Below are 12,401 nucleotides of genomic sequence, written 5' to 3'. Positions count from 1 at the left end.
CAGCCTTCCCGCACTAAGATGCGAGCGCGGCGAGTGCAGAAAAATGAATTTTAGCTTTCTGGCTTTTAAAAACATGAAATTGACACAGTAGCACAGTAGTACAGTACTGTACACATTACAATTCATCCATTTTATTGCAAATGAAGAAACAGAATCCATGAAATTCAAACAAAACATCCGAGATAAGCGCGGTTGCCTGGGGCAATTGGCCGCGTTCATGTTGCGTGGGGAACAGCAGAGACCTCAACATCGACGCCGTGATGTGTTCGAATAAACGGCCACTGCATCAGTATTTCAAAAACTTGGAAAATTTTGGCTACATCGGTTTCAAGCCAGAATGCCCAGCTCCTAATGATATGATAGGACAAACCCAATTTAAGATAGGAAATGGAGTAGGTTCTAAACATGAGATCTTATTTGTTTAGTAAGACTTTCTGTATGTAATTGTCATTGCACTACATCAACTGGGTTTAAGTACGCAATATTCTGTGATGTGGAGCAATCATATATGAAAATGTATGTACAGATATGGAAAATGTTCTGTTGGTTTGTGTGTACAGTACACAGTATACATTTTTTATTGTTATTTTATAGTTGTAGAAATAACCTCTTTCTTTTGTAATAAATTAATTAGTGATTTTGATTGTAGTGAGGGATATATAAAGTGTTAGTGTTACATCCTATCACTGACCCCTGATGAAGAGATCAAGTCATGAAACGGGGTGAGGTCAGTGAGAATTCTCACATTTATTTGCCACTCTGCTTCCATCAGTGAGTTATAGCGCCTGTGGCCTTCTGTGTATACACATTACTTTTTTGGAGTCTTAGAGTATCCCACTGGCACATGATCTATCCATGCAGATTACCTTTACGGGGTAACGCAGAAGAAGGATGGAAGAGCTATTGGTACAGGAATACTTTCACTCTGCGCTTACCAAAGACGTAACAAAATGAAATTTTTTGTGCAGATGCAGGTGATTTAAAAAATTTATGCCCAATAAGTATTTATTATTAAATTTCAAGCTATAAACTATTATATATTTATCCAGCTTTCCTTTGTGCTTCTTCTTTCCATTTATAGTTAGCAACTGGAAAGTTATGAGAATAAAGCCAGTACCATTGAAACCTTATTAGACAAGGATCTGCTGAATGACATAGCTTGCATTTTAAAATTATACAAAATGTTAAAATGTGATAATCTGTGAGTTTTTTTTTTTTGTTATATGAAGCTTAATAAAATAGTAATAAAAGAAAAAAAATCCTTTAAAACATTAGCCAGATCAGGTCTCTGCTGGTAGCCAAGGTCAATGTCCCTCTAATAAGAAAATGTTGACACTCTCATCTTGTATTCATCACTTGTTTTATGGACAGTAATGCTGGCCATATAAGAAGACATCAATCCTGTATAGTACTTAGCCATATTATAGTCTGGCCAAATACAGATATAGGGCCTCATGCAGTAAGCGTTGATAAGGGAATTATCACCATTTTATAGCCAAAATTGGGTTTGAGATTCAGTAAGCGCCGATAAGTGCTTGATTTCGCCAGGTTTCGGAGCCGATTATTTTGTTATGGCCAGTCGGCTGCCGATAAGCCTGTTTTCGCCACTGATCGCCACTTTTTTAAATCGGCTGGATTCAACAAAAAAAAACAGCTTATCGGGCCTGATCGGCACTACGAAATTGAGATGTTATGGCCAATTTCTCCCGCCAACTAAAGTTGGCAGTTTGGAGGGGAGAACGATCGCTAAGGCTGCCGCAACGGCACTTAGAAAAAAAAAACTTCTGTACATCAATGGAGTCAATGGAGCGGGGACGTATAACAGTATAGTACTGTTTACGTTTCATTGCTCACAATACAAACGTCATTTGCATTACAGTGTGGGGGCATTCTCTGCATTGTGTCACAGCTGACGTGTATTATTTGCATAACATTATACTTTTACATGTTTGCAGCATTTGCGGGTCACATTACTCATCATGTGATGATGTGCCAAGGGAAAATACTATACTCAACTCTTAAAGGAGAACCTCACATCATATCACACATTTTACTGAACTGAGCGACAATTATTTACATGATGTTACACATGTCACACATGTCACACATACACCGTATATTCATCTTCCTTTACATTACACAATGCTTGTAATGTGACACGCATCTTTAAACGTTCATGTACATCTAAATTCTCATGTTTACATCTAGTTTTGGGTCCTCCCTATTTTCATGACGTCACTTATTGGACGCTCAATCACATTGCATGTTTACATTGTAACCGTAGCATTACAAGCACTTCAACCTAACTTATACACACATGTACAGTAATTCAGCATTGGGACACCTTGTTAACTCATTCTATACCAACTATCCTCCTTACAGAAATGCATGCATATGCACACGACTATTCATTGTTGTCAACATGTCACAATAACATGCCTAATTACACATGTTACACAAAACTTTTCCCACGTCAATCTCAGCCTTTTTGCCTAATTACATGACTGACTGTTGCGTTCACAAGTGTTACATGCATTGCACATGCAACTATTTATTTGCAAGCAATGTTTCTACAAAGGTTCACGTCACATCATTGCCAAATATCATCATTCCCTGCAGAATACACACAACAAATACTTATAACAAGAACTGCACACAGCTTGCCACAGAAGTACTTTATTATGTTAATGTAACACCTTGCATTTTACTATGTCACCTGACATCATCACATACCTATTTAAAGGACGCACATTACCTGCTCATTCACAGCTACTCATTTCAAAATGTTGAGATTGTTTAGGAGACGGAGGAACATTCTTTTCTATGACATGCTTGATGATGAAGACAATCATATAGGGCAAGGGAGGGACACACCGAGGGACAGTGACAGTGACAGCGACAGTCACGCGGATACGACAGAGACAGGGAGAGGGACAGGAGATCAGAGGAGAAGACAGAGGAGACAAGTTGTGCCTCGTCCGCGTCTGTACAGGGAGAGAACCCTGTTAGATGGGATGAGTGAGGAGGAGATTGTAAGTCGCTATCGTTTGAGTTCAGCAGCAATCTTAGCTCTTTATCAGGAGATAAGGGGAGATTTAGATTTTTTCACAGCCAGAGGTCGTGCAGTCCCTGGGCTTGTTAAAATGCTGTGCTCATTACATTATCTTGCTTCCGCGTCATACCAGACAACTGTGGGCATAGTGGGCGGGGTCTCGCAATCTACATTCTCGCGGGCCTTGACCCAGTTTCTCTATGCACTCAATAGACGCGCTAGGAATTATATTCATTTTCCTACAGAGGCGACAGAGTGGCTGGAAGTCAGGACTGGCTTTTATAATATAGCAGGGATACCATGTGTGCTGGGTGCAATCGATTGCACACATGTTGCTTTGATTGCACCTAGTCAGAGTGAGCATGTGTACCGCAATCGGAAGCACTACCATTCACTCAATGTACAGGTGGTATGTGATGCCACGATGAGGATAATGCATGTGGTACCCAAATTCCCTGGTTCCAGTCACGATTCCTCTATCCTGAGGAACTCTTCAGTCTTCCATGCGTTCGAAGAGGGACATTTTGAACATGGTTGGCTGCTGGGTGAGTACACATTTACATGTTCTAACACAAAACACTTTTTTATTTAGGAATGTTGGCATTGTACAATTTGATCACTAATGTCAGCTTATGTGTGCTCCATTCATTATAGGTGACTCAGGATACGGAATTAGGCCGTGGCTCTTGACTCCGGTGCTAAACCCTCAAACTGAAGCAGAGGAGAGGTACAATGCAGCCCATATCTCTACAAGATCTGTTATAGAGAGGACATTTGGCCTACTCAAGACCAGATTTAGGTGTCTGGACAGAACTGGTGGGGCTCTTCTATACAAGCCTCAAAAAGTGTCTGATATTATCCTTGCCTGTTGCATTTTGCACAATGTTGCACTGAGGCACAATGTACAGTCAGACCTAGCTGAGCCTGTGGTAGACGAGCATCCCACCCATGTAGCTGCTGAAAATGAACAAACAGCCAGTGGTGGCCAGACACGCCAGAATCTCATCAATTCATTTTTTTCTTGTAAGTACAAACATATATGTTCCAAGTTATACTTTTATACTTACATTATGTTATCTTAACAATAATGTTTTTTTATATACCCTTCTGGTAGGACACAGATGAATATGGGTTGCACACCTTTCTTCTCTCTGCTGTGTGCACAAAGGGATGTGGCACCGGTATGTTATTGTTGCACAGGTTATATAATCCCTCTTCAATTTTACTTTAGTTGTGTGTATGTGAATACAAATGGGGTAACAAAGCACTAATATTTTAGCATTGTGTTGTTCCTTATGCTAACACAATACACATATTATGCCCATACTCATTCATGCTTCTAGTATGCTTACATACAATGTTATTGGTGCAGTGTAACATGTACATCCATATGATGTGTACACCAGCCTGATTTACATTTTGAATGTCATGAAATATACATGGTGTTGCACATTTAACACCAAATACACACTTTGCTGTGTTGTTTACGGTACTGAAGATGGCATGTCAATGTTTGCAATTTATATATTGTTCCTTTGCATTATAGGTATATCTCCAGTATGACTGATCATGGTATGTATATTTGCTGACATCTCTCATAAGATGTGCCTACATCAATCTTCCTATAATTATTTGAAGTCAAAACCCAACATATTGGTTTAAACACAAATGTTACATATATGTACTTTCTGTATCATGTATATGCATTTAGCTACTCTTGAGCTTTCATGTGCATTGTATTAGAAAATGATTACTCCCATTTCATCACATTTTATGTATGTTTCCTTATAAATTCCATTCATGTAATATAGAGGTGTTTGGAGACAAGGGGATAACTGTAGTTATTTCTTTACTTACGGGAGATCATTCATCACGGATGAAATTGACTGATCATAACACTCCATGCATGAATGCCTGCAATCACAACAATGCGTACTACATCTTATATTTAGCAATGTTGGTGTTTTGTAATGCTAGGAATTAATAGTCAACATTAATTTACATTTGTGACATGTGTATGTATAAGTCACACGTGTGTGGATGTGTCCTACATGTACCAAGTGTTAAACTGTTAACAGAGAAGACAAATTTGTCACTAATGTTACTGTCATTTAGCATTTATAATTTACCAATATGACAATGTTGGTAATATTTTTGCAATATAAATCACGTCACTTCATCATTATCATGATGATAATTATCAAGTATTGTCACAATTGTAACGTCAATCACGTGCACATTAGCATAGACACACTTTGTAAGACAACTGTTTGTGTCTGTATCAATTTGTGTAGGATCCATGTATAACACCGACAAATGATAACACCAGCTTTATTATGGTAGCTTATATCATCATATTGACTATACTATGTATTTTTAGAACGTTTAATAAACACAGTAAACTATAGTTAGTTAGGTTAATGAAATATACACAGAAACGTACTTCATTACATGATGTTGATGTCATAATCAGAACATCATGCATTGTAGGGGACCACAACATCTGGCCAATAACATTATTTGCTACAGTCCCAAACCATTTTATCAACATACCCATGTAACAAGAGATTTTTAACAAGAAATGGCTAGTTGGTTGTAAGTGTCCTTTACATTGGGAGAAGGAGTGGCTCAGTGAGTAAAGACACACACTGGCACTGAGATTTTGAAGCAGGGGAGTCTGGTTCAATTCCCGGTGTCGGCTCCTTGTGACCTTGGGCAAGTCACTTTATCTCCCTGTGCCTCAGGCGGCAAAAAATAAATTGTAAGTTCCACGGGCCAGGGACCTCAGCCTGAAAAATGTGTCTGTAAAGCGCTGTGTACAACTAGCAGCGCTATACATGAACATGCTCATATTATAATTATTATTATTATTATTATTATTATTGTTACATAGTTTCGACAGTCATACGTTCCATTACACAATAGAATTCACAAATGTGTTAGCAGAGTGGGAATGGTTGTTATATATAAAACACACCATGCCATAAAATGATTGTAGTCATTAAAGAACACTCAATAGAAATTCATGAGGCACTATTTTGCAACATCATTATGTTAATTAAGTGCTTATGCAATATAGGCATAAGGGTATCACATTTTTAATTGTTTGTTAATAAGCGCTGCAAGCAATATAAAATTAGTTCCATATGTAGTATAGTAGTCGGTGGCTCCTCCTCACAATCATCTCATATAAAGGTAGACTCTTCTGAAATCATACATTGATCCGATTGTATCTTCCCCGACATCTCTGAAATACAGCAAACACATGATGGTCAAATATGGCACCTTACTATATATGTATCCGTGACAACGCATTACACAGCTCTATATGATTGTGTACATACACACGTCACTCACTTATATGTTAGAAGTACAAGTGTACATCAGTATGTAATGTTTCTTTAAATTTGTAGCAGGCATAACTATGTATATGATGTGAACGTTGCCTGTATACTGAAAATTGTGCGCGCACATCTTAGTGTGCGCACGCACTTCACGCTTGGCTGCACTAACTGTTAGCGCATGCGCAAAACAAAGCGTACGTTGTGCGTTCAATACATCTTGAAAATACCATTAAACATAAAATCTTTATTTCAAATACAATGAATACGAAACTACATTCGTTCTAAACGAGTACTGCACCGACACACTTTATTCGAGCAAATACCCAGTATGTACCTGGCAGATACCTTGAATGCGCCGCTCCTCACCTCTGACAAGCCCCGTTGCGTTTGCCTTCCCAGCCTGGGTTCATGCCTGGCTGACGGGCGGCTGATCTGTTAAATGATAATGATTAGGATTTAATAGGCTGCAATGCTTCGCGTGTCTACCAGATGGCATAAATTCATGAATTGTAATGCAGTATATATATATATATATACTGTGCAGTATTGCAGCCAGCGGGAATAAAATGCTTCAATCCCTGCCTGGAAAATAACCCAATATACTCGGGCAGAAAACAGTCACAAACCTCAATACACCCGGGTATACCCGAATTCGTGGGACTAGCCCCGCTCGAATAAAGTGTGTCGCCAGTGTACATCTGTATTCTTTTTAAACAGACGTGTTTGGACAGAAAGGACGGCCGATAACACAATGCGCAAATGCAATACGTGTGACGTCATGTTAAACCAGCGTGAAACGCACGCTAACACTCCTCCCACTCAATTAACATTCAGCTAACGCCCAGTTGACGCCTACAAACACTGAGCCGCACACATGACACACTGCAGTTACCGTTACTATAACAAAACATGACAGCCAATAGGCTTTGAGGCGCGCACGTCGCTTGGGGGCGGGACTTACATCCGTAATCCTTTTTAAGGACGCCTTGGGCCATGACAAGGGTCCCACGTCATACGTGGTGGACCCGCTTTTAAATGTTGTAGATGTAGCATGATAACAAAACAGGTATGTGTTAGAGTTATGGTAAAATGTTGCTAATATGGTTAAAGGGATAGGAAAGTACGTATATTTATTCCGTCAGCAATGTGTACTACTCTTTCAGGTTATACTATATTGTATTAGGCAACAATTTCTTTGTGATCGCTACATGTTATGCAGTCTGCAATGTTACGCTGTATCCACGCATTGGAAGGGAAAATGGTAGTTAAAAAAAAAAAAAAAAAAAAAACATTTAAACGCACAGTCAACGCATAACGGTTGTTATATTTACCATTCTTCTAGAATTAACTGTTCGTCTGGCTGCAACTGGTCGCTCCAGAAATGCAAGGCATTTTCATCCACGCTTGACCCACCCGCTGAATCCAGTATGACACACATCTCCTCCATGAAGCGCTCATAGGAATCGCCACTGCTTTCTTCAAACAATTGGTCGGGAGGTAGGTTCATTTCTTCTGGTTCCCATTCCAATGCATTTTCAGCTGAAAGGCTTGGTACATAATCATAGTACTTTTGTTGTTGTACAATGTGGGTTTCAGGAATGGAGGGTGCAGATATTGCAGCAGGTATCGATTCACACGGAACAGTAGTAGCGGATCCATTGCTATTGGCATTAGGAATAAATATGCCTTTCACAACAATATATGTGCCCTCTTTCAGGGTAAAATGCTTTTCCTTTGCAATCTTCCAGAAACCATAGGTGTGTTCTAGCTTATCCTGCACACGTTCAAAAAAGTCATTAGTTGATAAAGTGAATCTTATTGAGGAATTAAAATTCCGCGCATGCCTACGGTCTTGGTAATAAGGATATTTAGCTCGAATCAAATCATAGATTTGGCGTGTGCTTGCTTTGTGTCCGCGACTGTTTAAAATTGCTTCTGAAACCATGTACTTATAACCTAAGAGGGGATTCATATTGTTAACGAATTCATCAGCCATGTCAGAGTAGCACAAAAGATGTGTGCAGTTCTGTCTTCTTTGCTCATCAAAATGATTCTGCTCAATGGCTAACAAATTCCTGTGTTTCGTTTTCAAGGTCAACAAAAGTAACTACTTTTACTCCTTATTTCAAAGGCCAATTGGATGTGTCCTTTTAATTGGTTTAAGTTTTGTGGTTAGTGATAGGCGAATGTGGGAAAAACATGTATCATTTTTTTATCTCGTTTGTGAAAACATTCCTACACTTATTTCAGTAACATTGAGTTTTCTAGAAAAATAACAAAGAGCACTGTGTGAAAATAGTGCTTAGACAGCCATATCAGTAAATACACACACCTGCAAAATGAAATGTTTTTTTCCCACATACATTTCTGTGTGTATTTGAAATTCTGGTTAACTACCTGTCTGCATGAGTTTAAATACGTGTGTATCTATATATATATATATAAATATATCTCTCTCATAAAAATATATATATATATATAAAGTGTATATTGTACTATATGTATAGTGTGTGTGTGTGTGTGTGTGTTTGTGTATATATGTATATGTGTATATATATATATATATATATATATATATATATATATATAATGTATCTTTTTTTTTTTTTTTTATATTGCAGGAGTACACACAACATATTGATGGCAGTAAGTAGGCCTTGTATGAAACCTATTTAAATGGTGATAAACATGAGTGAATTAAGTAATAAACATTTGTTTGCACCCAATAATGTTAGAGGCTCACACTTAGTATAGTTGTCAAACATTAGGCCTGTATTATTAAAATAGTGTGTTTTCACAAGGAAGCATGAAGTGTATGTTTTTTGTAAATACATCTATACCAGTTTAGATAGTACTATATATACACACACACACACACACACACACACACACACACACACAGTGTGTGTCTGTGTGTGTGTGTGTGTGTGTGCATATATCAATACATACTACATATATATTAGTATCAATTCAGAGATGTTCTTGAAACAAGAACACATAAATGATTAAAGGACAACATTACAATGGCCACCAAAAGTAAGTAATATTTAACACAAAATCATGCTGTACACGTACAAGAAAGATGTTTGCAGTTAAATAGGTGCTTTTATAATTGCATGAAAATAATATGCACATGCAATGATTACATCAATTAACACACCCAAATGCAATGTTTTGCTGCAAAGTCAATGGCAGCTTCTCTAAACTTAGCAACTGGCTCCTGGTGGACCATTACTGAACAGACGATTAAAACATAAATATTTATAACACTATTCATTAATTAGGAGTGTTAACATTTCCAAAACTTCACGTGTACAAAAACATACTTGAAAGTTTGGAAACAACACAGTCTTCAGCATACATACAATAGTAATTAGATAATCTGAAGTCAACAAAACAAGGCCAAAGACATATTTTCTGAATTATAACATTTATTTTTTTTGTTCCTTTTGCGAGCGAGTAACAGGCCTGCTTGTTGTCTCTTGAGTTTTCCTTTTTCTTTTGCCACCAACTTTAGGCACAACAGAGCCACTTTGAGTGGCCTCTGGCACTTCACGGGCAGGGCTTGTGGCCAGTGACTCACCTACAGGGCTTTTGGGCAGTGACTGTTCACCTACGGGGCTTGTGGCCAGTGACTCACCTACAGGGCTTGTGGCCAGTGACTCACCTACAGGGCTTTTGGGCAGCGATTCACCTACAGGGCTTTTGGGCAGCGATTCACCTACAGGACTTTTGGGCAGTGACTCACCTACAGGGCTTTTGGGTAGTGACTGTTCACGGACAGGGCTTGTGCCCACTGACACATGTGAGCAAGTTGGTAGACACTGCACAAGTGATGGTTGGTCTGTTTCATGTGTGTCTTTTGTTGTTTTTGACCAAAAACTGGTCAGTAGTAACTGCTTGTGTTTTCTTTTTGTGGCCTCCTTTGTAGGTGTCAGCTGCTGAATTTGTACAGATGGCAGCGGTAGGATGTCGTCAGGAACCTGCACAGCAATGTCTGCTACTTGACCGGTAACATTTGGGCCTGGTGAATGAATATCAGATGAATGTGGTGAAAACTGACCTGCATGAACAGATCCTGGCTGTGAGGTGTTGAATTGTGGTACATTAGTCATTCTCCAGTAATTAGCTTGTGTTTGCTGAACAACTAATGCTTCGAATGAGGTGTTGATTTTTTGCAACTGTTTAGGCACTTCAATGAAGACTCTGTGGAGATGTGCCAATTGTGAAACTGTTTCTTCCTGCAGTGCAATCATCCTTTCCAGCACTGTCATCAGGTCAGAATGGCGACGATTTTCTGCTTCCACAATTTTTCCCTCAGAAGCTACAATTGCATCATATGTGGTATTTGCTGGACGTTTTGGCGGTAAAACAGTTTCAATTGGAACCTCTTCATGGTCACTTGCTTGTATTTGTGTGTCTATGGCGGCGGCGGCGGCATCATCATCATCATCATCATCATCATCATCATCATCAAAATCCTCTTCATCATGTTCTACAAATAAATGTACACATTATTAAATGGCATGTTAATCTCTGCTGTGTTACTATGTAATTGTACTGTGTCATAAGTAACAACTAACATGTTTCCATACGTTTTATAACCTCACATTAAAAACTACCTTGACTTAAGAATAATGTTTGGACTCAGTATGAAATATGAGTGAATGAAAACTTGCTGTAAACTCACAACTCCTACATGATAGTTAACATCACTAACACAATACAAGTTGGCTTACACTTCATTTTCACTGACACTAAGTAATCCTATTTAAAGAAAATGTGCAAAACAAATAATGAACATGACAACATAACATATAGAAGAGCACATATTATATGGCCACCAACTGATACACTCACCTTCTAGGTGTGTTGAGCTGGCTGACCCAGGTGAAGACACTTGTTCAGTCTCAGGTGACACATGTCCTTCAGGGGCAACTATATATAACAATAACATAAGTTTTACATTTACATGTGTAAATATTGAACAAACAGTTATTGTATTTTCTGTATTTATGAGTACCTAACAGCATCATTTCCTTAACCCAAAATGTGTGTGTGAAAGTGAACATAAATAGTTGTAATAACAATGTACATGCCTGTGTACTTAGAACTTTTGAGTTCCCTAACATAAAACATACTATGTTCCTGCAGTAATGCGTGAGGATAAATAGATTAAATTTGAACATAAAAATCATATGTTGTGTAGTGATATCAGTATCATAATGTACATAACTATCATGAGATGACAATTCACAATGGTTATCATGAAGGTGGTCATATTGCACAAAGTGTTGTTTTTGGTAGAGGATATGTGTGGTACATTAATATAAGATGTGGCACACATGAATGTGGCTGTGACTAAACAAGACAACACATGCAGTGTGTGATAATGTGTCGTTGATAGTAGTAGTTCAACTATAGATATGAGTGAACTAATGTGTGACGTACGCTTTTATAAGTAATGAGTTGTTGGGGCATTTAGTAGCTAAAGTGAAGCTTTCAAATGAGTGTGATTAACTTCAGTTGTGCTAGTCAGGTTGTAATAACGGTATTCCCTTCCCCAAAAAGCCTAATCAGCCACACCTTTCAATGACTTGAAACAGGTGAAAATGGTGTGAACTAAGTTGACCCTAAAATGAGGCTGTAATTAGTGTGTGTGCTGAACCCCACCCCCTCTGTTGAAGTGTATGCTGTGATGAGATATTAATTGCAGCTGCTTTAACACAATGGTAGATGAGCTAAATAGTCGTGCGCAGTTTTTAAGTTATGAAAACAATGACATAAAATATGATACGTGTGCCTCATTATGCTGTCTGTATATGAGTTAAAGTAAAAATGGACCTTTTCATAAACAACTATAGATGTGTTAGTGCAAGTGATGTTTGTAGGCCGTTGCATGCAATATATTTGATGCATGCTTAAAATAGGCAGTAATGTCATGTTTGTCGGAGTAAAATAAATAAAATACACAATAATATTATACATATTTCTGTTCTGTACCT

The 12,401-nt window shown here is 38.2% G+C and overlaps 2 protein-coding genes across 2 annotated transcripts in view; both read right to left on the bottom strand.

Moving 5' to 3' along the window:
• The window catches only part of CSMD1 (CUB and Sushi multiple domains 1), a 2,556,145-nt gene that overhangs the window by 1,961,841 nt on the left and 581,903 nt on the right, over positions 1-12,401 (bottom strand). The gene's annotated exons all lie outside the window — the stretch shown is intronic.
• The window catches only part of LOC142491866 (uncharacterized), a 127,322-nt gene continuing 124,690 nt past the window's right edge, over positions 9,770-12,401 (bottom strand). Inside the window, exons 3-4 of the mRNA XM_075594685.1 lie at positions 11,257-11,334; positions 9,770-10,891 (exon numbers count right to left, since the gene is read on the bottom strand). Coding sequence (XP_075450800.1) covers positions 9,828-10,891; positions 11,257-11,334 — 1,142 coding nt within the window. The 3' untranslated portion in view covers positions 9,770-9,827. The remainder of the gene's footprint in view (positions 10,892-11,256; positions 11,335-12,401) is intronic.

The sequence above is a fragment of the Ascaphus truei genome, chromosome 4 (genome assembly GCF_040206685.1).
Source record: "Ascaphus truei isolate aAscTru1 chromosome 4, aAscTru1.hap1, whole genome shotgun sequence".
NCBI classification, from domain to species: domain Eukaryota; kingdom Metazoa; phylum Chordata; class Amphibia; order Anura; family Ascaphidae; genus Ascaphus; species Ascaphus truei.
This window is presented reverse-complemented; position numbering and strand designations above follow the sequence as displayed.